Here is a 26,976-nt window from a genome sequence, read left to right on the forward strand (position 1 = left end):
GCTTTAACCCTGGGCTTGTCCTCGCTGATTGTTCAAACCTTTAATTTATAGCATTGTTAATTTTACTTTAGTTGTAACTTTAAAACAATCTTTGGTTACGTAGAACTTGATTAATATCAATAGTTGGACTAGTCTAGGATAGGTTTTAACACAAGTCTTTGAGGGAATCGATACTTGGCTTGTAAAAGTCCACTATATTACTTGGTGAGAACACGTACACTTGTTGTGCGCTTGCGCGCAACACCTAACAAGCTTTAACATAGAGATTATGTCAACATATAACAATCATAAATAAGTTTATACATTCAATGACGTCTATACCAGATTAATACAAGTTCACCTTAATCTATCAATTTTTATTCAACCATATATCATGCCCGCAGATCTAAACATAAAATCTCCCATCAATCTATATCATGAACATGTTATTTAATAATAGTCTACTACATTAAACTGAGCCTACCTATACACCAAGGTGTTGATACAAAATGCACTAAAATTTATTCCTTGGCTAGTTTTAACAATTTCTTATGAGAATTTTACAAGAAAACCATAGAGATATATATGTCAAAGTACGCCTCACTATTTTCATTACTATTTGGGTCTTGGAGTAACTCTGGAGTATTTTTAAGAAGAGGTACCAATTTATAACAATTTAAGGCTAAGAAGGATTTTTTAAAATCGTGGAGGTACTATCTACATCCCACTACAGCAGCTCGATCGCCACTGCAGCTTTAAGGGTCTTACTGTAGCAGGACTAAGGCAGTCAGTTACGAAAATTTCCTTTTAATGAATCGATTCCAGGATCCATCAACCAAGAATTTTAAACAGGTATCTTAATTAATTTAAGATTACCAAAACTCATGTGTCCTTCGAATGTGGTGCTCATAGTAACAATGGAATGGATCATTATATTTTCTATGGGTCCTCTCCTAGAGCTTAGGCTTGGAAGGTATATGCAGTGAGATAGGCTTGCGTCATATTCATCGGATGCATCATCATTATCATACTCATCCAATGCGTCATCATTATTATAATAATATGATGTATCATTATTATCATAATTATTTATTTGGTTGCACGATATGAGTTTTTATTACTCGACATTGATTTTTGGTTTGGCATAGTTAGTAGATATAACACTATATTGGTGAAATTCTATCCTAAGGTGAATTATTCTAGAATTTTTATTCACAAAACTGTACATGCCTGACTTGAGTTGAACTGACTATTTTGTTAAGTGCTGATATTTGTTAAACTAGGGTGGATTTTCTTGATTGTGGGTTTATTTGGTTGATTTGGATGTTGGTATGATGATCCTCGCCATCACTTTATATTAAGGTTGGTTATCAAGTGTTCTTGCTAAGTACACCAGGTTCGTAGTCACCAATGCTTTTTTAGCACCATACGTGTAGGTAATGAGCGGGTACCTCTCAGAGTTGATTATGATTCCTAGTGTTTGCTTTTAGGAAATTAAGGTAGCAACTGTCGGATCTCAGAGTATACCCCGATCTCTTATTCCTTTTATCTTATGTTATTCACATTTGAGACACTCCAAATTATTTCATTGTATTTGGCATTAGAGACTTCTACCAGTAACAACTAGACCTGGGATATTGTGTTAATATTGTACCTCTTTCTTATGTCATTTAGAGATTATTTTTAGTCGTTACTTCTTCCACTTCTATTTTATTTATATGATTAGGTTTGGATTGGGATAGACGTACCTATATTCAAGGGTATGACAGGTACCCTTGAATGAGACACTCCAAATTATTTCATTGTATTGGGCATTAGAGACTTCTACCAGTAACAACTAGACCTGGGATATTGTGTTAATATTATACCTCTTTCTTATGTCATTTAGAGATTATTTGTAGTCATTACTTCTTCCACTTCTGTTTTATTTATATGATTATGTTTGGATTGGGATAGACTTACCTATATGTGAGGGTATGACAGGTACCATCACGGTCCCAATTTTGAGTCATGACAATTACTCCCTTCTAACAATGCTTGATTCATTTGGATTCTAGAATCATAAATTAAGAGGGTTTATGGTGAATTTCTTGATTTAAGACTAGTTCATGAATTAGTGGGAATAACCTATGAGTTAAATATGAAATTTATTAAGAATGATTTTAGGTTGCTAATTATCACTTCCTAGCATAGAATTTCTCCCTCTGAATGTAAATTATAGGGATTTGAGGAAATTTAATGGTAGGAACCCTTACATTATGGTTTCGGCTATGAAATCATGTAAAATCGGTGGAGTTTAATCCCTAAGGATTCGAACTAGAGAGTAAATAGTTAATTTCTCTTATATAGTTGTTTTTAGACCATGAACAATCCAAAGCCTTGAGGAAAGGCAATGTTTTTGCAAATTAGCTTTCATTTGAATTTTTTGGGTGAGGTAGATTATGGTTGAATTGGAGTTTTAGACTCACTTTGGTTGCATGTCTGATCTTAAATTGATATGTGTTAATTGGTCTTTAGACATGCTTGTGATGAGTTATTATGTTTGTAATTGCTTGAACAAATAAGCTTTATGGTTAATGAACTTGATTGAATTACCTTGTGATTGCAAATGTAATCGTAAATCAATGGCGTTATGTTTATATTGAGATATAGTGAAGTTCAAATCATATATTGGTATGTTACTATTCTTGAGTAACTAGTGTCACGCCAGCACAGAAACGTATATTGATATTATTATAGAATAGCGGGTGTCACGCCAAAATGGTACATGGACTAAGGTTGTTCCCTATAGCCAGGTTGTCCATTGTAGCCTATACGTCCTAACTATGGGTAGAAATAAAATCCTCGTGTGTGTGTACACAAATTAGAATTTGATATATGAGTTAGAGGCTATATTGCATTAATAATGAGACTAACAACTTTACTCTTATGGGGTTGAGGTGGACATTGATCCTTATGTGTTGTGTTATTGAATTTATGACTTTTCTGATAAACTAACCTTGATGGTTGGCTGCATTAGTTATGTACATTGGTTGGCCTATTGTGAACACATCTGTTGGTTGTTGCAATTACTTATTATGTGCCAAATGTCTTATCCACTTGCTATTTAATTATGTGTATTTATGTTTCTAAGTTAAGGCGGCCTATGATACGTACCAGTACATAGTGGTTTGTACTGATACTATCACGTACTCTTCTTTTGTTGAGTTTAGATTGTATTCCAGATGTTCAGACATGACCTCACCTATTGCATTGATAGTTGATTCTGATGCAAGGGTAAGCACACTATCTTCAAGCTGTCATGGATCATCATAGTCGTTCTTCTTTTTTTTGGATAATAAAACAATCTTTACTATTTTGTTAGTGTTGGATACTTCTTTTAGAAATGGATTTATTTTAGAAGTTCTTGTATGATGACTTTCGGGTCTTGGGAAGTTGTAATAGTTTGTTTGAATTAATTCTGCTTTTATTTATCAATTTTTTGAGATACTTATGAATGGCATTGATTTATTGATTATTCTATCTTAGAAATGACAAAGCATTGGGGTCAAGTCTTGTGTTAGATGATTCTCTCACTGGAGGGTTAGTGTGGGTGCCAATCACGGCCATTTGGGTCATGACACCCAATAATTATGATGCCCTCCAATAGGATACACGAATCACAATTATCCCTCTAATAGTTGTGATTAAGTAGGCACTTACCTTATGAAGAATCTTCGAGAAACCCTCATTTAATGATATCAAATCGAACTCCAGGAATCCATGGAATAGGATGAGGATCGAGTAGAAACTCACCTTAGATGTTTGAGAAAAGCCTCAAGGTGTTTTTTCTCCCAAAAATTCATTCAAAACATAGTCAGATAAAATCCCAAGATAAGGTCATATGTATAAGCACAAAAAAATCATTGTCATAGACGGTGTGTCGCACTATCTATCGCATTGGAATAGTCTGAAGCTATAGATAGTGTATCGCACTATCTATCGCACTGAATACTTGCAATTTTTTATGACTTCTGTAAAATGTACGTAACTTTGAGTGCATAGCTCAAATTGATAAACTATTTGAAGAGTTGGGACTAGACACAATTACTTTTAAGTAGGACCTGCAATTTACTCCAAAACTCACATTTTCAATGGTTTGGGCTTAACCACAAGTATAAAATGGGTTTAATTCTAACCCAAATGTATAGATTGTTATATTATCTCACCCTTAAAAATATTTTTCTTCAAAATGTGGATCATAACCTAAGGTTTGACTTACTTTCAAAATTTCTCTCGATTACATTCAATTAGAGAGCTCATAATAAGGACCCTACAATGACAATGATCGAGTCTTAACACGAAATAATGGAATTCATACCACTAGTAAATATTGCAAAAATATCAAATAGAGAACAGGTAAAGATATCTCCTTTTAATTTCCCCCTCCTCCCAAGTCACTTCTTCAATAGAATGATTACGCAACAGTACTATTGTTATGTTTTGTAATATTGAATAATATTTATGTATTTATAGGAATATTTTTCAAAAAAGAATGTATTACTTGAGTTTTTGGCCCAAATTGAATGTTAACGACGTTTGAGCTTAGCATAATTATTCTAAAAATAGTTAATTACACAAATTATTTAATGTTAAGAAAAAAACGAAATTCTACAACTAGATTTAGAATTTTGATCACTGGATTCATATATATATATATATATGAAAAATACTTTGCTAAGTATATAATTAGCTAAAATTATTTCTCATTTTAAGGAGGTAAAGTTTGATTCAAATTAGGTGATAATATATCACGATCCAAAAACTCAAGTCATGATGGCATCTACTATACCCGCTAGTAGGTAAGCCAAATCCACAATCCGGAACGATAAGTAATGGGCTAATGAGCAAAATAGAGAAATATAGGATAATATCATGAAATAAAGTGATAAATGACGAATACTAGATAGAACAAGAATAAGATAAAAATAAACGAAAAAATATACAACACGAATTTCCTAAGACCTAGAGTATTTAGTACAAAAGTCATTAACATAAGGAGTACTAGACAAATGCAATATATACACATAATGATCTCTGGCGGTACAATGTACGACTAATCACAAAATTCAGCTCCAGATGCTGAAAGCTCACCCAAATCCTCGATCAACAACTTTGTAGGAAGGTAACGTCAATGGATATGACTGGTATTAGGATCTACGTCAGGGAAAATAATGCAAAAGTATAGTATGAGTACCAAAACACACAGTACTCTGCCGTCAACATAGGCCAATTGAGATCAAATAAGATAAAAACATAATAAAGTATGAATGTACGATAAAGGTAAGATAACCGGGTCAGAAAAGGAGATAATAAGCTAAGGCTAGACAAAATAATATACTTAAATAACTTGAATAACGTAAATAAGTGTCTAACTATGACATAACTAGACCTCCATAAGTCCAAAAGAAGTAGCAATAAATAAACCCAATCGAGCCTCCATATGCCCCGTAGATGTAAACAACAAGTAATACTAGCATAAACCAGGTAAAATAGTAAATAAGTCATGGTATGCAGTAACTGTACCGTATACTCCTGCTCCAGCCATATCCGCAAACCATGTCCGGACTTGGACTAGACTCCCAACCAGAAATCAATAACAATGTATCTCCAAACTCGAAGCAGGGTTAATATGTAATAAGTGTTAAAATTTGGTATCCAGACTCAAATCGGGACTGAATAGTCCATTTTTCTTTTTTAGAAACCCAAATTTCTTTTAAGTATTTCAAAATCCCATTTATCAAGTTGAACTAGTGTTGTTAGGACAAAATACTAAAACACCAAGGATACCAGATCAAACAAATACAAGTAAGCAAACCAACTCAACATCAATAATCAGGCCACCAATATGCAACCTAGGTATTTTATAGTCATATACAATAGGAAGAGACACTAACCTAAGGTGATTCATCTTAAAAGGAGCAGCAGTGCTAGCTACTCCGAGAACCAAACCCAAGGATCCTAGGTACGTTAACTCAAGTCCTAAAGGATAAATGACTATCAAGACTAAGGATTCCAAGGCAAAATTCTACCCTACGGCCCCCTAACTAGCTATAAGAATCATAAACACTTAAATAGGTTATTCGAGCCACAATATCCCACCAATAATTAGCAAATATCACACTAATATATTAAATGAGGAAAGTCCAAAAGTAGGTAAGTCGTAACCTACCTAAAAACCGAACACGCGGGCACTAATCCACTAGACCGAAGCTTTTCCTTTTCAAGAAGCCTTCGAATATTGTCACGCTAACAAAAATAGTACTACTCATCAAGATGAGAACAACCATATTCATATCGATATGAAGTATTTTGGTCCAAAAATTGGACTAAAAAATCACCTATGGGGCCTACTTATGAAATTCAAAAATTTGACCCACAATAACGTTCCTCGTGAGGCAAGGAGCTTGTGTTAAAACATTGAGCACCACCAAACCTCTATTCATGCCCCAAAACAACCCTCAAAGTCTAAGATAATTTAAAGAATTACAAAAGTATTTAATCAAAAAAAGGATCGAAAATTGATCGGGAATTGATCACTATGCAACCCCTAACTAGTCCCACCTTCAAAATACAATCCTCCAACAATTTTAGAGCACAAAGGTCATCAATGGTGGTTTGGACATACAAAAATAGGCTGAAAAATGAAAGAAAGGGCTTTATATATTGCCAAGGGTTCTTCATCGCATTTACAAGACCCCTGACCGCGATTACGGGATGGGACCCCACTAGGATAACCATTGCAAATGTGATGGCCTTGGCCATGACCGCAAAGAAAGTCTAGGTTTGGGTCTCGTTAACCCTTCATTACGAATGCGACAGGTCCACCGGTGATTACTTTATTGACCTTCGCGGATGGGAAGAGCAACTAGGACCTGCACCAGTTGGCGCAAAACCAGCAAAATCTTAAGTCCAAAATGACTTCAAGCAAGTGCTCGAAATTGGTTTGAAATTTCATGCATGTATATAAACTATTCTACCCTACCAAAAACGATATTCTAGACACAACGGAATCGACGAAATTCCTAAAGGAGTTCATTTCGATGAACAATGAGTCTCACATCTAATTCTTCTATTTTAATCAATTTTCAACAAATAGACCAAAATAAACACAGAAGCCTCAGGACCCCTAATCTAAAATGCACATTCTTGAGCCAACGGATGTTGAAATTCTCATCCGAGGTTGTACTAAAAGTTTAGGCCAAAGACCTATTTGAAATATCAAAAACTCTAAAACATGGAAACTAGTATAAAAAACAAATGAACTGCCTAGAAACTTAACTATCAATCCAAGCAAATCACAAATGACTTAAGGCAGCTATAGGAAAGCTCTAAATGCAGAAACGGCCCAAAAAAAAAAAGAAAAATGACCTGAAGGGTCATTACACCGTAAAAGTCAGGAGTCAAGAAATACTTAAAGGCTCGAACAGATGAGGATACTATGCTCTTATGTCATGCTTGGTCTCCCAATTAGCCTCCTCAACTGGACGGTGTCTCCACTGAACATTTACCATTGGTAACTCCCTTGAATGCAACCCTCGGATATCTCTAACTAGAATAGTAACTGGCTCTTCCACAAAGGTCAACCTATCATCCAACTGAATTCAATCCCATTGGAGCACGTGAGACTCATTCTAAATATAACACAACTGAATTCAATCCCATTGGAGCACGTGAGACTCATTTTAAATATAACACTGAAGCATTGATACATGGAAAATAGGGTGAATTGCAAAGAATGATGGAGGAAAGGCTAATTCATAAGCTATATCCTCAACCTTATGTGGAATCTCAAATGGCCCAATATACCTGGGTTTAAGCTTGCCCCTCCTTCTAAACCTCATCACGCTCTTTATGGGCGACACTCAAAGGAATACATGGTCACCAACTATAAACTCTAACATTCAATGCCGGCGGTCAGTGTAACTCTTCTACCTACTCAAAGTTGCCCACTATTCAACTACTTCCATAGCCAATTAATGAGCAAAGAGAAAAGTGGAGACCTTCGAAGATAAAAAGGTGTCTATTTGGTTTACAAGTCAGAAGAACACGACTCAGACAAAGTCGTGATACCAAAAGCACAGCTTCGGGGATATCGACCAACAACCATGGTCGAGATCAGGTGGGGAGCGTAATAGCCAACTACCTCAAAGGAATGCGGCAACAGAATGAATGTCCGCTCTGGTTCGAGTAAGTATGCCCTCGGCTGGTCAGATAAAGATTTCGTCTCCCACCTGCGATGGTATTGCACCCAAAAGATAGAGAGACTATCTGTATGAGGTAAAATAGCCAGATTGAACCGATGTGAGTCGAGTAGGACTGGAACTGGCCCGCAGTAGGCATTATCCCAAGGAAGATCCAAAATGAGGGAACGTCCTCTCAAGCAAAAATAAAATAGCTCGAGACCAACAAAACTGGTGACCGTGCACAGAAGGACAGACAAAAGAATGGTGTGTCAGGATTCTAAAGTGCGCAGGGAACCCTCGGCTGAACCGCATCAAACACGCAACAGTGGGTTGGCATCCACCAATGGCTCAATGGCAAGTGGCTCTCGATCATTGGTTGTTGTACTCTAGGTTAAAAATGGCACTCTCCTATTGGCCAAAGGCAATCCTTGCATCCTACATATACTCACCCCTTCCTCATTGTAAAGGATTGAGTTTTCACTCCTTTTTGTTCTCAAGCAATAAAATCTTTTAGTTTTGTTTTTAGGCTTTCTCTACAATCTCACCATATCGACTGTTTAGTACCGTTTCCTTTCTATTACGCTCGTACACAAGCATTCACAGTCACTACAAGCTAGGGGGTTACGAACTACACTTTCATATTTGTTCTCGATCTCTACTTTACTTGTCATTGTATGCTTCATTTAGATTATGTACTCTCACAAACCCTCGCTACTAATTCGAAGATAAGACCATTGCACATGTCCTTGGCTCACCTACAATCTATCTGTTCCAAAATCCTCAGTAAAAGTATATCAATTGATGAATGCATGACCACTAAGATACAATGAGCAAAGTTTGGTCTAAAATCTTTTCGCAACTTTTTATGTAATTATTCGAAAAGAATCTGGTTTTCACATTTGTGGCCATCCAAATCTTCTGAACTGCTCCCAGGTTATACTTTCTTCCGATTGAACTTTTCCTTTTTGGTTATTTTAACTGTATATTTACATCTTTGCACAATAACAAGTTTGAATTAATGCTTGCTTGGAGGGCAGAAATATGCATTCAACTTTATAAGGACATTTTGATGTGTCAACTTTTCACTTGGAATGTTCCCACTTTTAATATGTTGGAATTATATCATACATCAATCAAATACACACCCATGTTCCTTGTGAAGAAATGTGTTCAGGACAGTCCAGAAAGATTCATCAAGATCAACAAACAGGAGGCAATTACATAAACCATTCAATTAAGAACTGTGGCCTGGGACAACTTAAATCCGTCCAAGAATAAAAGTACAAGACTAATTTAAGGTTTAGGTTTTACTCAGTGAAGAAGATGATCATGCAATTACGAGCAAATTTTTACTTTACAGCTTTCTTTGAGCACTCAACGGGATTAAATGGGACTCTTATCCGCATCTTGGCTACCTTTAAGAAGTCGCAAATATGGATATATGTCATCTGCATGTGATCCATAATATCGCGAAAATATTGCAGTAATTCTGCTTATGCTATTGGAAGCAGCAGAGTTACCCATCAGTATCTGAAGGGAGGCAAGCTTAATCAATTCGTTCCCAATGGCGATGTGGTTGGCATCATAGAGTTTTTCCAAGATCTGCTTATAACTCATAAAACATCCATCAGATTTGTGTTTAAGAATTGAAACTCTGGTAATAATGATAAATGATTAACTGTAAACTAAAGTTTTTTTTCCTGATAAGATGATAACTGTAAATAAAAGTCTCTACTCCATTCTAACAATAAGAACTCTGATAATTATGTCTCATGCAATTCACATAAAAAAACATCAACTGTAATTTACAGCTACTGAAAATCTATTCAAAAGCCCAGTTTCCTATATTATAGCATTTAGTCAAGAGTCTATTAACACTAGCATATGAAAGTACTCAGTCAATGGATATGATGGTGAATAACTAATCTTCCCCAAGATGTAACAAATGCGAGAAATGTTCCTCCATAATTTCTAGTAGTACTAAATTAGAATGAGATGATAATTCTACGTCAGGAACTAATAAATGTGTAGATTATCACAGATGAGCATCAAAAGGAAGTAATTTTGCTCCATACTGTAGTAAGCTAACCTGTATAGATGCTTTACAGTGATCGATTGCAGCTTGTAGCTCTCCTACCAAATAGAATGCCTGAGCAAGATGGTCCTCCATCTAAAATATATAAACACAATAAAAATATTAATTCCTCTGTAATCATCAGGAGTGAACACTGCATGCGAACTTACTCATTCTCATTGGCACACAGGACGGAATAGAGCAGACCCCCATATTTACCTCTGCAATTCTCTTGTTATAAGGATGGAATACTGTTCTGAGAAGATCCGTACACCTCACAGCATCAAGAAGAACATTGGATTGGACTTCATTCAATGCAATTGCATCTTGCAGTCTGTTTGGCAAGTAAGGATCAGAGCTACGTAAAAATAAAAATAAAGAGAATTTCACCAGAGCAGTTGTCTGGTATAAAAAAGGACATTCATTTCAATGTGCTAAACAAGTGCTGGCATTACATCGACATGCCAATGAATTTGTTAATATTGGAGAGTGCTGTGATAACTTTTACAGAACATACACAAATAAACTTGCTCTATCCCAACTTCTTTAATGTGGTTTTTCCAAGTTTTAAGCAGATCCTTTAAAGTTAAATGTGTCCAGCATGAGAAATGAAAAGATCTTCTTTACCTCTTATAACAACTATCAGCTTGACTAGCTGCAGCACATGAAGCTTCCAGATCTCTATATGAATCACAAACCAAGCAATGTTGAGGTTCCAACTTATAATCAGATTCCAAAACATGGCGAGCCACTTCACTAATATTAGCATCATTGAGCTTCTCAACCTTCAAAGTTAAGAATGCTTAAGTTAGGCAAGTGAATGGCGTTGTTCTTAGAAATGTACACACACTACTAACAACAATAAAGGGCATTCATTTTGATAACCAACAATAACAGGCATTCATATCACTAGACTTCACACGTAATGAATTATGCATTCCTACATATCTCCAAGAAACAGAAGAGGGGGGAGGATTATGCATTTTCATGCCAAGAGCTAAAGCTTATCCTACGGTTGAGTCCATATGACTTAATGATCAGAAGAAAATAGGGATGTTACATACAGACTTGAATGCTATGGTGAATGTGCGCCCCCCGAGAAGTCTGGCTTTACGAGTTAGGTTCATTCTTAGAGCAATCCAATACCTTCTCTAATTTTCTCAATTAACCTGAATAGTCGTCCACTCAATCGCTTAAACTAAAAATAGCCGGCAGATGTTATAACACATGCATAATCCATGTAAAATATTGTATAACCGTGTATAATCAGCGTACAATCTATGTATACCAGGTAGGAAAAGTAACTGGTGAATCTGGCTGACTAATTATGTAATTTGCTGAATAAACAATATAACTGAAACAACTTGTCCTAGAAACAATTGTATACCTTCTTATGAGGACTGGAACAGTAAACTGTTGAGGCATCAGGGAGGAGCTTAAGTTTTCGTTTCTCACATCCAGCAACAGTTCGATCCAGGATCACGCCTAAACAATTTAGTTTAGTGCACCTATAAGCATTGATGACAAGGTCAGGGACATTCAACTCCGAGCAACCAGTACACTGACATGTGAATGAGTAGCGATCTTCCAATAGCCGTTGACGGTCTTTGCAGTCCCACTGGCCTACCTGCAAAGCAACCACATCCCAAATTGACAAAAGATTATACAGTTGAAAGATCAGAAGCAAATCAAAAGGCCAGAAGCTGCAGTTTCATGAGCTAGAAGCCTAGAACACCTCTCCCCCTCCCTCCCCCTCTTCCTCTTCTTTTGTTTCTTTTAAAAAGTTACAGAAGATCTTGAAATCTATGATACGTTTTGCTTTTGATCAGTCTTGAAATCTTAATCTGGTGCTAAGACTTCTTTCTTCAGTCACCAAATCACAAAGAGAGCAAGGACCTAGGAGTTTGTGTGGGCCATTGCTGACTACTTCTATTTAGCATTCACAGGAGAATCTAAAGACGTGATATTCAAAGTTCGGAAAGCAAGATAAAGGAGCTATTACACTCCAAAATCCTAAATCTGAAAAATCAAGACAGAGAGGCTATAATTAAACATTGGTACCTGAGGGCCATAAGATAGCTCCAGTTCAGTGCCAGCTATGATGTATTCTGTGGATTGTACATAGAGGGTGCGTGAAAGAAAATATGCATGGATATTTGGTTGGCAAGAGTGGTTGAAAAGACTACCAGCTACATAAACAGCTTGACCTACTTTAACCTGCAGAAAGAAACATTAAAACCACAGCTTGAAGCTTTAACCAAACTCAAATTTCTGAAAAATAACATCGAACTAGTCAATGATATTCTTTGCTCTCTGCAATGACCAGCGAGTCCCATGATGTGTAGTAAACTAACGCACTAGACATAGAAAATGTGTGGTAGAGAAATACATACTTGTTCTAAACTACTGGTTAAAGCATTCCCAGGCTCGTGTACAGGCCCTTTTACCTCTGGAGCTTGCATACGGACAACTGCCATGGAATTTACTTGGATTTGAGAAAGAAGGATAACCAGCTGCAAGGAAAACGATGGCTGAGAGAATTACCCAAAATCTAATGCCAGAGTGATTTTTCCATATATTTTTCACGGATTCAAAGGAGGACATTCATAATGAGTTACACTTCTGCATCCTAAGTTCAAACAGTAAAAATGTAGATAAGTCACTGCAACAAATGGCAATGACTAAAGTATTACAGCATATTAGGGTTCTCAAAACAGATATTACTGTTTCTCTCCTTCCTAAGGGAAAAAATGTTTGTTTAAATGAAAGAGATTGACCAGTACCACTTACAACAAAGAAAAAATATAGGACCATGTTGAGTCGAAACAAAATGTACCACAAAACAGATCAGAAATAAAATGTATATTCTCTTCATCAATCTGTCACAAAATGTTAAGAGTTCTTTGCAGTGATAAACAGAAAAGGCAGCATTCTTTCAGAATACATCAAAAGCAGTGTATATGGAGACATAGCTTTACAAATCCTCAAAAGAAAGTTTAATAACAAAAAAGCTTGTCCAGAGTGAGCCTCTGGAATTTTTGGTATAACTGCATATTTAGACACACACAGTTCACCTTCATGGACTTACGTTTTCCTTTTCTTATATTTATTTTTCCTCTCTAGAATCTAAAGCATGATTAATAAATATTTGCTACTCCCTTTGTTCCTAAATAAGTGGTTCTTTAGCCTCTCCAGTTTCCTAAATAAGTGGTGTTTTAGATAATCAAGAAGACATTAATGATGTTCTTCCAACTTTACCCTTCTTTAAATAAAGAGAATGTTACAGAACCAAGAAATTATTAAAGAGTTACATCTTTTTAAAGGTATTTGTGAGAATTAATGGAGAAAATATTACTGAAATTGTTGTCTCTGAATTATTACATTGAGACCCTATTTATAGACACTACATTCCAATCCTATTCCTAATAGGACACTACATTACAATCCTTTTCCAATAAGAATTCTATATGCTATTCCTATTCATATTCTAACACTCCCCCTCAAGCTGGTGCATACAAGTCATATGTACCAAACTTGTTACAAATGTAATTAATACGACGACTGGTGAGGGACTTGGTGAAGATATCTGCAAGTTGATCACTTGACTTCACAAATTTTGTAACAATATCTCCCGAGAGTATCTTTTCTCTGACAAAGTGACAATCAATCTCTATGTGCTTGATCCTCTCATGGAACACTGAATTAGATGCAATATGAAGGGCTGCCTGATTATCACATACAAGTTCCATCTTACCAGTTTTTCCAAATTTTAATTCTCTCAACAATTGCTTGATCCAAACAAGCTCGCAAGTTGCTGCATCCATTGCTCGATATTCTGCTTCGGCACTAGATCGAGCAACCACACTTTGTTTCTTACTCTTCCAAGACACCAAATTACCTCCTACTAAAACACAATATCCAGATGTAAAACGTCTATCAGAGGGTGATCCTGCCCAATCAGCATCTGTATATCCAATGATATGCTCATGGCCTCGATCCTCGAAGAGTAGTCCTTTACCCGGAGATGACTTTATATATCGCAAAATCCGAACAACTGCATCCGAGTGACTATCACAGGGGAAAGTCATAAACCGACTTACAACACTCGCAGGAAAAGAGATGTCAGGTCTAGTCACTGTGAGATAATTCAACTTTCCAACCAACCGCCTATACCTTCCAGGATCACTGAGTGGCTCCCCCTGTCCTAGCAGAAGTTTAGCATTTGGATCCATAGGAGTGCCAATGGGTCGACATCCCATCATTCCTGTTTCCTCAAGAATGTCTAAAGCATACTTGCGTTGAGAAATAACAATACCAGAGCTGGACTGAGCAACCTCTATACCTAGAAAGTATTTCAATCTGTCAAGGTCTTTAGTCTGGAAATGGTGAAAGAGATGTTGCTTCAAGTTAGTGATACCATCTTGATCATTGCCGGTGATAACAATATCGTCAACATAAACCACCAAATAAATACACAGATTTGGTTCAGAATGGCGATAAAACACTGAAATATCATCTCCACTACGAATCATGCCAAACTCCTGAATAACTGTGCTAAACTTTCCGAACCAGGCTCGAGGAGATTGTTTCAAACCATAGAGTAACTTGCGCAATCGACATACAAGGCTACTAGACTCCCCCTGACAACAAAACCAGATGGTTGCTCTATATAAACTTCTTCCTCAAGATCACCATGCAGAAAAGCATTCTTAATGTCCAACTGATAAAGAGGCCAATGATGAACGGTAGCCATAGAGAGAAAAAGACGAACTGATGTTATTTTAGCCACGGAAGAGAAAGTGTTACTATAATCAAGCCCAAATATCTGCGTATATCCTTTGGCAACAAGGCAAGCCTTCAGCCGATCAACCTGACCATCTGGACCAACTTGGACTGTATAATCCCAACGACAACCAACAGTAGATTTACTTGTAGGAAGGGAAACAAGCTCCCAAGTACCACTCGTATGTAAAGCAAACATCTCATCAATCATAGCCTGTTTCCATCCTGAATGGGAAAGTGCTTCTCCTGTAGTCTTAGGAATGGAAATAGAGGACAAAGATGATACAAAAGCATAATGGGGTGATGACAAACGATGATAACTTAAGAAAGTATAATGTGGGTTAGCATTACGAGTGGATCTTATACCTTTTTTAAGTGCAACTGATTGACTAGGAAGAGGCAGGTCCGCAGTAAGGGAAGCGTCAGGCTCAGGACATAAATCATCTGGGATTGATACTGGACGTGGGCAACGGTGATAAGTCAAAAATGGTGGCATTGTAGCTGGAGATGGAGAAGTAACCGTAGATTCCTCAAAGATTGGTGTGGGTAAGACTGGAGGTATGGGTAAAACCTCAGAGATATTAAGATGATCAGAAGATGTATAGTAAGGTTGAGATTCAAAGAATGTGACATCAGCGGACATAGGTAGCGACCCAGATCAGGTGAATAGCATTGATACCCTTTTTGAACTCGAGAGTAACCAAAGAAGACACATTTGAGAGCACAAGGGGCTAATTTATCTTTTCCTGGGGCTAAGTTATGAACAAAACATGTGCTCCCAAAAACACGAGGGGGATAAGCAGAGATGTGATTGAGGAAATAGTATGGAATGGGGAACCTTATTTTGGATCGAAAATGATGGCATTCTGTTAATGAGATAGCAAAATATGAGGACCGCATTGCCCCAAAAACATAGTGAAACATGGAATTCAATGAGAAGAGTGCGAGCAATCTCAATGAGATGCCTATTTTTCCTTTCTGCTATACCGTTCTGCTAAGGGGTGTATGGACATGATGTTTGGTGAATGATTCCTTGATGAGTCATGAACTCCTGAAACTAGGAGGATAAGTATTCTAAGGCATTATCACTACGAAAAGCACGAATAGAAACATCAAATTGATTTTGTATTTCAGCACAAAAACTTTTGAATATAGAGAATAACTCGGAACGATCTTTTATTAAGTAAACCCAAAGTACATCTTGAAAAATCATTGATGAAAGCAACAAAGTAACGAAATCCTGAGGGTGAACTGACTCTACTAGGACCCCAAATATCGGAATGAACTAATGAAAAAATAGACTCTGAGCGACTCTCAATACTACGTGAAAATGTAGCACGGGTGTGTTTCCTAAGTTGACACAACTCACAATCTAATGTGGATAGACTAGACAAACTAGGCTCCATCTTTTGTAGCTTGGATAGACTAGGATGTCCCAAACGTTTGTGAATAAGGTCGGGAGGATCTGTAGCGGAGCATGCTGTGAAGGAATTTGAAGAGGTAAGATGGTAAAGACCTTGTGATTCATGTCCTATACCAATTGTCTGTCCCGTTTTGCGGTCCTGCATTAGAAGAGAATCATCAAAAAAAGTTATACTACAATCAAGGGCACGTGTCAAACGACTAACAAATGCAAGATTAAAAGGATAACCAGGGACATAAAGAACAGAGTCTAGAGTGACAGAAGATAGGGGTTTGGCTTGTCCAACTCCTTTTGGCTCTATTCGAATTCCATTAGCTAAAGTAATAACCGGAAGAGATTGTGAATAAACAATATTAGACAAAAGTGATTTATCACCAGAAATATGATCAGAAGCACCTGAGAAGGTAGGAGATTGTGCAGTTGAGGCTATTGGTAGAAATATACGCTTGCTTGATACTGGAGATACTCATTATATTCCTTGCCAGATAAATATACCCGTTGATCACCTGTGGTGTTAGACTGAGCAATATGAGCACTTTTAGGTCGTCGATCATGCAAAGAATAGCATATTCCACGAGTATGTTCAAGCCTATTACAATAACTACACTTGGGTCGAGAATAGCATACACCACGAGTATGTCCAAACCTTTCACAATAACTACACCTAGGTCGAGATCTTCCAAATCGACCTTCCTCTCGTCGATTCTTCATAAACTGTGACATCTGAGTTTTTGACCTCCTCAATAAGATTCAGAGTTAATCATGAAAAAGAAATACTACCGGAATTTGGCCCGGGAAAAGAAAACTCGCCGGATATGAGATCTGATGTCCGGGAGTTGCTCCGAATCAGAAAATAATCATATGAGTAGTCTTGGAATGAAGAAGCGAGGCTACTGGAAAAAAGAAACTGCCGGAAAATACTGCACGCACCGGCGAGTGGGCTGGCGCGCTCGCCGGAATTTTTCTTCCTGCGGCGCGTGAGGGCGCGTGAGAGGCCTATTGTAGGCGAGTCTGACTGGGGTTTACTCGCCGAGAAATTCCGATCATGATGGTGGTGTTGGTTTGTTTTGAAATACACCGCCGTAAAAAATATTTGTTTGGACAGCAACTTCTGTCACCGGGCAATGACGCCGGAATGATATTTTCCTCACGAACCTTGCACTGATACAATGTGAGAATTCATGGAGAAAATATTATTGAAATTGTTGTCTCTGAATTATTACATTGAGACCCTATTTATAGACACTACATTCCAATCCTATTCCTAATAGGACACTACATTACAATCATATTCCTAATAGGACACAACATTCCAATCCCTTTCCAAGTAGAATTCTATATGCTATTCCTATTCATAATCTAACAGTATTTATTAAGGATAAGTAAGCAAAAACACTTTTTTTCTAGGAATGAGTAGTTCCTTACCTTAAGGGGTGTGTCTAGGCTAAAACAACCACTTGTTTAGGAACGGAGGGAGTAATTTACAGCGATGCAAAGTTTAATATCACTATACAATCAGCATAAAACCTGCTGGCAGATGTAACTTCCACATTCAGGACAAGGAATTTCTGGAGAATGGATCTTGCCTTTGAGACCATTATCCCACTAATGGGTAGTTCAGTTCGGTAAAGATGCTGAAGACAGTGCAGTAAAATGATTGAGTAGATATGCATCCCCAATTTGCTTTCAGGAGGGAGCTGTAGATAATTGTGAGAAAGATCCTACAGAATTCAGTTATCAGCTATGAAATTAGATGCTTCAAGTAAACAGAGCCACAGACAAGAAAAACAAAGCTCAAGCATTTGAGTATCTACCAGGAACTCAATAAGGTTAGAATCAGCACTTGTGCGTCTCTTTTGCTCAATAACTTTCACAAGGATTCTACCAGCCAAAACTACTTCTGACGGTAATATCAGAGGCCAATGGAAACCTTGACATTCATGACTGTGCTCAGCAATATGCACTGTATCTAGAGTTGAAGTGCCTGCCCGAACATCTGCCATATAGTTCTTCAGATCATCTGCTAAACCCTCAAGACCGTTAAAACTCTTAAAGCTCCAGTCAAACTTTCTCCCGACAGCTTGTATTTGACATCGGTCACTGCAGTATAATGGAATAGAACATGACGTACAAGAAATGACATCTGCTGGTAGTTCGTTGAAGCAAAAATGGCAGTGAGTCTCCCGATATTTCTTCAAGATAATCTGCATTAAAATCAACATGGTAAGATCCAAATAGGTCTTGGCGCAAATGGTTAGTGCTTCATAAATTTTAATGTCTATTCCTGGTCTGTGAAATATTAAAAATTCTCAGAGTGAGCTTATTGCAGAGTCCTCAGAAAGATAAAGGGGGGCAGCAGGAGCAAATGATTATTTGGATGAAAAGAAAATTATAGAGGAACATAGAAAATAAGAAGAGCAATAGACATTGCACCCAAGGTTGTGTCCTACTGCCCAGTGAAGAGAACTAAGAACCATGAGATCTCAGGTTCAGTTCTAGCAGAAGCAAAAACACAAGGTGATTTCTTCATCTGTCCAAGCCTTGGTGGACCAAGTCACCCAGTTCTTGTGTTAGTGGGAGGTAGCAAGTAAGCTGTGCAATTAATCAAGGTGCACAAAAGTTGGCAGCCCGGCCACCATGGTTATCATAAAAGAAAAAAAAAAGAGTAGTTGACATTGTGAAAGGCAAAAGATTTGGCTTATACCGCAGCATAAGGATCTTCTTTATGAGCAGCCCGGCCACCATGGTTATCATAAAAGAAAAAAAAAAAAGAGTAGCTGACATTGTGAAAGGCAAAAGATTTGGCTTATACCGCAGCATAAGGATCTTCTTTATGAACTAAGGAGGCTTCAGAAACATCATCCACACAAAACACTCCTCTCCCCTTGGTTGTAGTAGACACGCATTGAAGTTTTACTTGGTCTGGCTCATCTGTGACATAAGACCTACATTATAAGAAATCAAAGGAGAAGAGCAACATGTCACCATATAGCAAAAAAAATCAAGAGCTACCTGATTTTTATAAACACAAAGCTCATGCACAAACAGTACATGATGAAGAGAATGATGATCAATCCAATGGTGCTCAATCAGCAGTAGAATCTGAGTACTTCATACTCGAATGTGCACAAACTTTACCAATACATTAGGTAAAACAAAGAAAGGTAATATTTTAAATGCCAAAAAAGATGCAACAGTATTCTTTGTTTATTATTTTATTTTTTAGATGAGGCAAAATTTATATACCTCCTTCATCGTTCAAAAGATAACAGATGGTCGGCAAAAAAATGGTGGAAATGGAGTCACCATCATTTATAAGTTGAATACTGGTAGGTAATTAAAGATCAAATCCATAAGTTTGAGAAAGTGGACTTTGGTGTACGATGCCAAATGTTCATCATACTAACACCTTGTGTTTCTAGTTCCCTGCATCTATAAAAGGGCAAATGATTTGTGCTTGTACATAGTCATTCACTTTTTGGGTGCACTTTTGTTTGAATAAATGGTTACTGGTCAAAAAAAAAAGTTTGATAAAAGAGCCAGTGCAGAACAAGCATACCTTGCTGATGTAAACATCAAATGAAGAAAAAAAGTAGCATATAATGCTGGAGTAGAACAAATGAAACAGGATGATGTGCTGCTGCGAACTGCAAAACCTAAGCTCTATAAAAATAGATATCTCTTGTTCAGCATCAGAGTCAATCTATCAAGCTAATCGAATAATTATATTTGAATGTGGAGGACTGAAGACAGACGAAGTTGAATGCATGTTGACTTTTTTCATTCCAAAAAAACGTTACACAAAGACGGCCACTGGGTACTATTTAGTAAGGTTTCTAGGATAAACAGACACTCTTTTTCTATTTTGGGGAGAAAAAACATAACAAGTCATTATAGGATTAACAGCTGGTCTTCTACGAAGAAACAACACTAAATGCCATTAATTTGTCACCGATAGAGTCTTACCACGATCTTCTGACTGATTCTCGTTGATTTTCTTCCCTGAGCTCCCCATTCCCTTGAATTTATCTAGCGCAATCATTAGTTCCGCCTCAATCTGTCTTTTTCCACTTGACGAAATTTCCACCTTTAATGAGATATTCAGATCTCGAATTGCATCCACAAATTTACCCAAAGAAATATTTGCTTTACCTCTCCGGAACCATGCCTAAACTAAAGTAAAATTGAAAGTCAACAGTTTCACTTGGTAGAGATGTGAAAGAGAGTTGATCATGAAACTGAAGATAGAAAACTGATATTAGCTTTCATTCCCAAAGGAATGGTACTTAATTGTTGTATCTGTTGATCCTCTGTCAACAGTAAATACTATAAATGACATGAAGACTATATTGAATTGAATGGAGAAAAAATGAATGTTCCGCCCAATGTAATATCAAGCACTACCTGGAATTATTTTGAGATCAGTTTTAAGAAGTCAATTATTATTGGTGGAAAAAACAGGGAAGGAGCGCAAAAACTAAATCAATTTTCCTTTTGAATAAACAGCACTGACATTCCAAACTCTTCTCACTGTAAAGGATCAACTGCTCGCTGTGACAAAAGAGAGGATATATCTTTCTTCATTCAAATAAGAAAAAGAAGATAAAGACAATACACAGTAGTAGAACGGGAAAACCTTAAGCACTTTATCAAAGAGAAAAGGAGCAAAGTGAGTACAACAGCACTCACCTTCGCATAGCGTGGAGATACTCTAAGGGCCCTGCTGCAATCTCGTAAACACTCCAAAAGCAAGCCCATTTTCTGAAGATCATAAACATTTCATTTGGGTAAAAGAGAGAAGCAAAATGATTCAGACGTCAGAATACAAGGTGATCTAATAATTGATCCTCGGAAACAGGTCAGAAATTGATAGTCTGGAACTATCAAATTAAAAGGTTTCTACCATGAAATGGTTATTTTCATCAAGAAATGCATTAGTTCAAAATGAGATGTCCAGGTAAGAGCAACCCCATGGACACAGGTCACTTGTGATCATCGTATAGAAGAAAGGCTACAGACTCTTGACTCTTTCTTGGATACTTCTCCCGCTTAGGTAACCAGAAATGAGGAAACAATAAGAAGCTAAGTTTGAGCTTCATCCTCAAGATAATGAGCAGAGAAGTATTAACTGTGAGAATGAAAATTTGAAGGACAACTTTAGGTAACAAGTTAAGCCTATTAAAGAATGACTGACACCAAACTATAGGTGATGGGAAAGAGAAAAGATATTCACCCTCAAATGAATGCAAGATATAATTGATATAAGTTAAACGAGGCTAGCCATCTTGCTAACAAGAACTAATGAGCTGTATCCAGAAACATTTCTTCATCATAGACTTTGTAATAGGGGAAAACTAATAAAAAACAGTACGAAGTGACAGCAAGAAGTTGCTAAGGGCTGATCATAAGCAACCAATATGTGCAGAAAAGAAAATTCAATCTTTCCATCCATGCCAGATGGTAACACCAATTACAAAAAGATAGTTAGCAATCACACACTTTAATTCTAATTTTTAGACTGCACATTTGACGACCATGAGACACTTGCAACTCCAAAACTTCTAAAAGAAGGGTGAAATCAGAACCTCGCAGTTCCCAGTCACCTAATGAAAGAACTTTGTTGGGTTTTTTAAAAAAGATGGGAAGCAAAAAAGGGGTTAAAATGACACTCAATGGATTGAAAGGGCTTTCAATAATTTTATTGAGCATTGGGAGATTTAAAATAGTCACGTTACAATAGAAAAATCAGCATTATTTGAAATTCAAACTACCTAAATGTCTCAACAATTCAAACAACCTAACTAAAAATTTAAAATTCAAATTCTAAAAAATTTATTAGCTCAAAGTTACTGCAGTAACTAAATCAAATTTCAACACTCCTCCTTTGCTTTAGTTACTAGAATTTAAAAACTGTTCCTCCTCAATTTTTGCTTGGGCAATTGATGCGGAATTTTTCTTAATTTTTTTGAACTTGCACATTTTTTAGATATTGACCTTTCTCTTCTTTCTTTTTCCTTCTTTTGGTTTAGTGCTTAAAAAACATTATCAATGATCTTGTCCTGTTTGAAAGTGCTCTCATTTGGACAAATGTAGGATTTGCAAAATGCTGTTGTAAGGATTTTTCTTCTACCACCACAACACATATGGCATAGGTGATAAAATATGACTTCATTTTCATTGACCAAATCTGATAGTTTTTGTTAGTGAAATATTTTTAGGCATTCAAATAGAAATTACTGCTTGACATCATTATTTGTTGAAAATAGCCCTACACTTTGAAAATAAGCACAGGTTGAAAATGATAGCCTTGATGGGTTAAAATGGGTAGCCCTGGCGGGTTGAAAAGGTAGCTCTTATGGGTTAAAAATGGTATAGTAGCTCTTTGGAAGAACTCACAGATCCTGTAAGATCAATGAGGCTCTTGACACCACTTTTGGTTTTTTATAAAAAAGATGCAATAAAAAGGGGTTAAAATGACTCAATAGATTGAAATGGCTTTCAATAAGCTTTCAATAATTTTATTGAGCATTGGGAGACTTAAAATAGCCACCGTACAAACAATATCTGCATAATTCAAAATTCCAAATCCTAAAATATCTCAACAAATAAAACAACCTAATTTAAAATTAAAAATTCAAATATCATAAATCTAAACAATTTATTAACTAAAAGTTATTGCAGCAACTAAATCAAATTTCAACAAACCTCCTTAACTTTTTTTGGATAAGTAAGATTTTTTTAACTTAATCAGCCAAGCACTAAGTTAGTGCTGGTCATTAAAGAAAGCAGTTTGCCCATTAACAAAATATCTGTTCACTGTAGCATAGCTGATGAAGTCCATTATTTCTTTTCCTCATATACATCATGTAATCTACACCAGAGATCTAACAGATTTGGACATCTATACTTCAACATATGTACAGCACTAGCTCGCCCTTCAAAGCACCTATACTTTCTTTCTTTCTGCATCAGCTAACATACACTGGCAAGGACTGTTTTCCACAAAGTCCTTAGCTCCTTGCAACATCTCTATCCCATCCAGCAGCTCTCTCGTTCTTTATATAACTGTAAGATCTGAGTGTCTCTTCCTTGATCACTTCCTGAGCTTCTATGATTTCTCAACTTTAAATTCAGTCAATATAAGGTTATACCTTTTATGAGCATTAGTTATCTTCTAAAAGAATTTAGCTGCTCTGTCCCAGATTTCAGCCACTTGCCCCTGAACTTCTGTAGATAAAACAATTTCCTCCTTTTCTGCCTCTTTCTATACCTCCATAAATGCCTCTACCTCCTTCAACATTTCTTTATCAGTGAGATACCTGCCCTCTGAAAGTCTATCAAACTCCAACAGTTTATCAACAGAACTATTTTCTTATTCTCCAGATTCTCTAAAGATTTTTATTTCCAGTCCGTCAATTTATGCTTCACAAATTTTAGCTTCTCAGTGAGAACATAGTCCAGACTGTCTTTTACTTAAAGTCTCACCAGCATTCATCAAACTATCATCAACAATTCCATTTTTTTACTTTTTTTTCCTTAATAATATTATATTGTGGATGAACTCAAAAGAGGATAGTATGCTAAAAAAAGAGCAGCCCGAGGCACTAAAGCTACCGCTATGCGCGGTGTCCGGGGAAGGGCCCCACCACAAGGGTGTATCGTACACAGCCTTGTCTTGCATTTCTGCCAGAGGCTGTTTCCAAGGCTTGAACCCATGACCTCCTGGTCACATGGCAGCAACTTTACCAGTTACTCCAAGGCTCCCCTAAGGATAGTATGCTAAATGGAAAAAAAAAAAAAACAAGCCAACCTAAAAAATAATATGTTTTTTAATAACAGAGAAATTCCATAATTAGTTGGCCCATAAGTCCAAAGCTCGGAAGAGTATGGACCCATCACTCTACCGTCCTGCCACATAAATACCAGATTTCCTATCATTTTCACGTCAATTACAAAGTTTGAGCTTGTTACATGTGCCCATACCATATATTACCTGTTGTGTCCTTACCATTGAACTAATTCTAAAAAAATACATAAATAAATAATAAATAGCATGAAACAGCCTATAAATAGATAAAATTACAGACTCACCTGCAAAGTAGAAGCACGGTTTACATACAGTAATGCCACCATATTTATCTCCACATCGTCCATGTCTACTGGAGCAAGACGCACTGCCTATTCCATCAACAAAAGTGGCAAGAACAATCTTCTATTAGGAATGGTCAAATACTTATCAGAAGAAGAGTGACACTTGAAATGCAAAAGAAATAAGAGAAGAAAGCATGAAAGATGTAAGGGCGAATTCCACAAACAGGGGAGAGATGCTGGGTATATAAGGAAACAAGCCTTAGACCCTAATACGCGCTTTAAACCCGTGTATGCCTACGCCCAAAGCGGACAATATCACTAGTGGGTTTGGCTGTGACAAATATAGTATCAGTGGCACTTCGCATGCAACCTCAAACGATGGTGGCGCAAACCTAAGTGAGGACCCTTTAGGGACATGTAACACCCTAGGTGAATCCCACATCGACAAAACACGGGATGATGGGTATACTCTGTTTCTCGGACTCTTCAAAAATGTCGGTGGGTGCGTATGGATTCACCAAAAGTAGTGTATTTTATAAGAATCCAACAAGGGTGCAGCATCAAATGTGAAGTGTCCACGCAACTTAGTGGGTATATAACGAAGCAAGCCTTAGACCCTAATAACGTGTTTTAAATGGACAATATCACTAGCGATAAAAGACAGTGTGGAAGGAATGTAGTCCTTGAAAGGTGTTTTCCTTGAAATGTGTTGTTGACGATCAATTGACATTCTAGTGCATGTCCATTCCCCACAGCTAAGCACCCTAAATACATAGAGCGATAGCCCATCACCAGAAATTTCATAAGGGTGACGACTACCTGCTTCTTTCACTTACCAGTGTTCCCATGAACAAGGCTTTGGAGGGAAGATTAGATAAATTTGCAGCTTCTCTTAATTTCCCTTTTCAATACAGACATGACGCATCTAATTTTTCACTTATAAAACTGAGCTATCCAAATGTCTAGAGATTCTGAAACAGCTAAAAGTTAATCCGCAGTGAAGTTAGTTGTATAATTGTATATATTTGTCTAATGCCCCAACTCCTAGAGGATAGATATAACGTTATAAAATCAGTCTGGCAATGAAATCGCAAATCAAGTTGATAACAATTCTGGGAAAAGCTTGTCCAGTCATCCTATCTACATCAATTATATATTTTTTGAAAAATCAAAATTGTCTAACCTGGGAATAGAAAAGCAATGCATTAGGATAGTCTCCTTTGGAGAAGCATTCATTGCCCTTGAGCTTAGCTTCCAAAGCAGCACTCCGGTCCTTGCAACATAGAGCCACAGAGGGGTCCGTCAAGTCCTTAATCATCTGGTGAAATAGCAAGAAAACAAAGAGCACAATGTAAATGATGAAGCACTAGCACTACTAAGAACAAAAAGGGCACTGTTTTGTCCAAATCGTGTAGGCACAGTACGCAGGAGCACTGGAAAAGGAAAAAATAGACACATGGAAACAAGTATTATCTAAAATACAATACAAGGAAACACATCCAAGGGAGTAGCCTAGTGGTCAATAAAGTGGTTGAGTACCCTGAAGTCTCAGGTTCAAATTCCAACATAGATAAAAATACTAGGTGATTTCTTCTTATCTGTTCTAGCCTTGGTGATCTGAATTACATGCCTGGCGGCTGGCGGGTATCCCGTAAAATACAATACAAGGAAACACAGAGATACGTACAAGCGAAAAAGAAATAAATTAAAAATCCGGATGCGCAAGTGGTACACAGAAAAGAGAACGAAGACAGAACTTGATGAAATAGAGGGGAATGGTGGAAGAAATGGAGGAGGGAAGAGGATGTTGATGGAAGCTGAGCAGGTGTGCTATTGGATATCTCCAGCTTAAGGGCATCAGGAACTGCTGATTTCAGTATCTCCATGAGTGTGTTTGAGGTTCAGTAGGGGGTTTTGAATACGCTACTTGCCTATGAGGTGAACAACAAAATTACGCCTCTATTTTCATTCAAAAACAATACTAGTAGCATGTTATGACCTAATAAAAAGCAGAACAAAGAAGAATAGGGCAGAGAAAAGAGCACTTTTTATTTCAATTGAGCTATTACTTGCAAGAGAAATTCGTCTCTCATAGACATTTTCACTATATGCTAAGACTATTCTAAATTTTAAAAAAAATTGGTGAAAATTATTTACATTCTCAATTTTAACTTAAAAATCTAACGCCCCTCAACTTTAAAATATAATTATTTTTCTCCTTTTATCATATGCAATTTTACATTAAAAAAGAGTCAAAAATATTATTATTCTATTTGAAATAGTTCAAAAATACTCTCCTTTCATGTATTAAATTTTTGTAATTAAATATGGGATATTAATTTTATTGGTTCATTCACAATTCTATCCATTTATCCAAACACAATATAATACCCAACACTTCA

The 26,976-nt window shown here is 36.8% G+C and overlaps 1 protein-coding gene across 4 annotated transcripts; it reads right to left on the reverse strand.

Moving 5' to 3' along the window:
• Positions 1-9,371: 9,371 nt before the first annotated feature.
• On the reverse strand, positions 9,372-26,652 carry LOC107863547 (SET and MYND domain-containing protein 4). Of its 4 annotated transcripts, XM_016709513.2 has the most exons (16): positions 26,332-26,613; positions 25,758-25,892; positions 24,575-24,661; positions 21,173-21,244; positions 20,450-20,651; positions 19,296-19,414; positions 18,615-18,687; positions 18,298-18,503; positions 18,070-18,204; positions 12,672-12,791; positions 12,340-12,495; positions 11,666-11,905; positions 10,906-11,063; positions 10,498-10,612; positions 10,294-10,374; positions 9,372-9,806 (listed from the first exon to the last, which is right to left on the reverse strand). In XM_016709513.2, the coding sequence occupies exons 1-16, from the start codon at positions 26,458-26,460 to the stop codon at positions 9,588-9,590; spliced, it is 2,247 nt and encodes a 748-aa protein (XP_016564999.2). In that variant the 5' UTR covers positions 26,461-26,613; the 3' UTR covers positions 9,372-9,587. The 4 variants fall into 4 exon arrangements, with proteins under 4 accessions (XP_016564999.2, XP_016564997.2, XP_016564998.2 ...); XM_016709511.2 differs by having other exon boundaries at positions 18,298-18,687; positions 26,332-26,652; XM_016709512.2 differs by having other exon boundaries at positions 18,070-18,180; positions 18,298-18,687.
• Positions 26,653-26,976: the final 324 nt, after the last annotated feature.

Source organism: Capsicum annuum, chromosome 3, assembly GCF_002878395.1.
Source record: "Capsicum annuum cultivar UCD-10X-F1 chromosome 3, UCD10Xv1.1, whole genome shotgun sequence".
Lineage (NCBI taxonomy): Eukaryota > Viridiplantae > Streptophyta > Magnoliopsida > Solanales > Solanaceae > Capsicum > Capsicum annuum.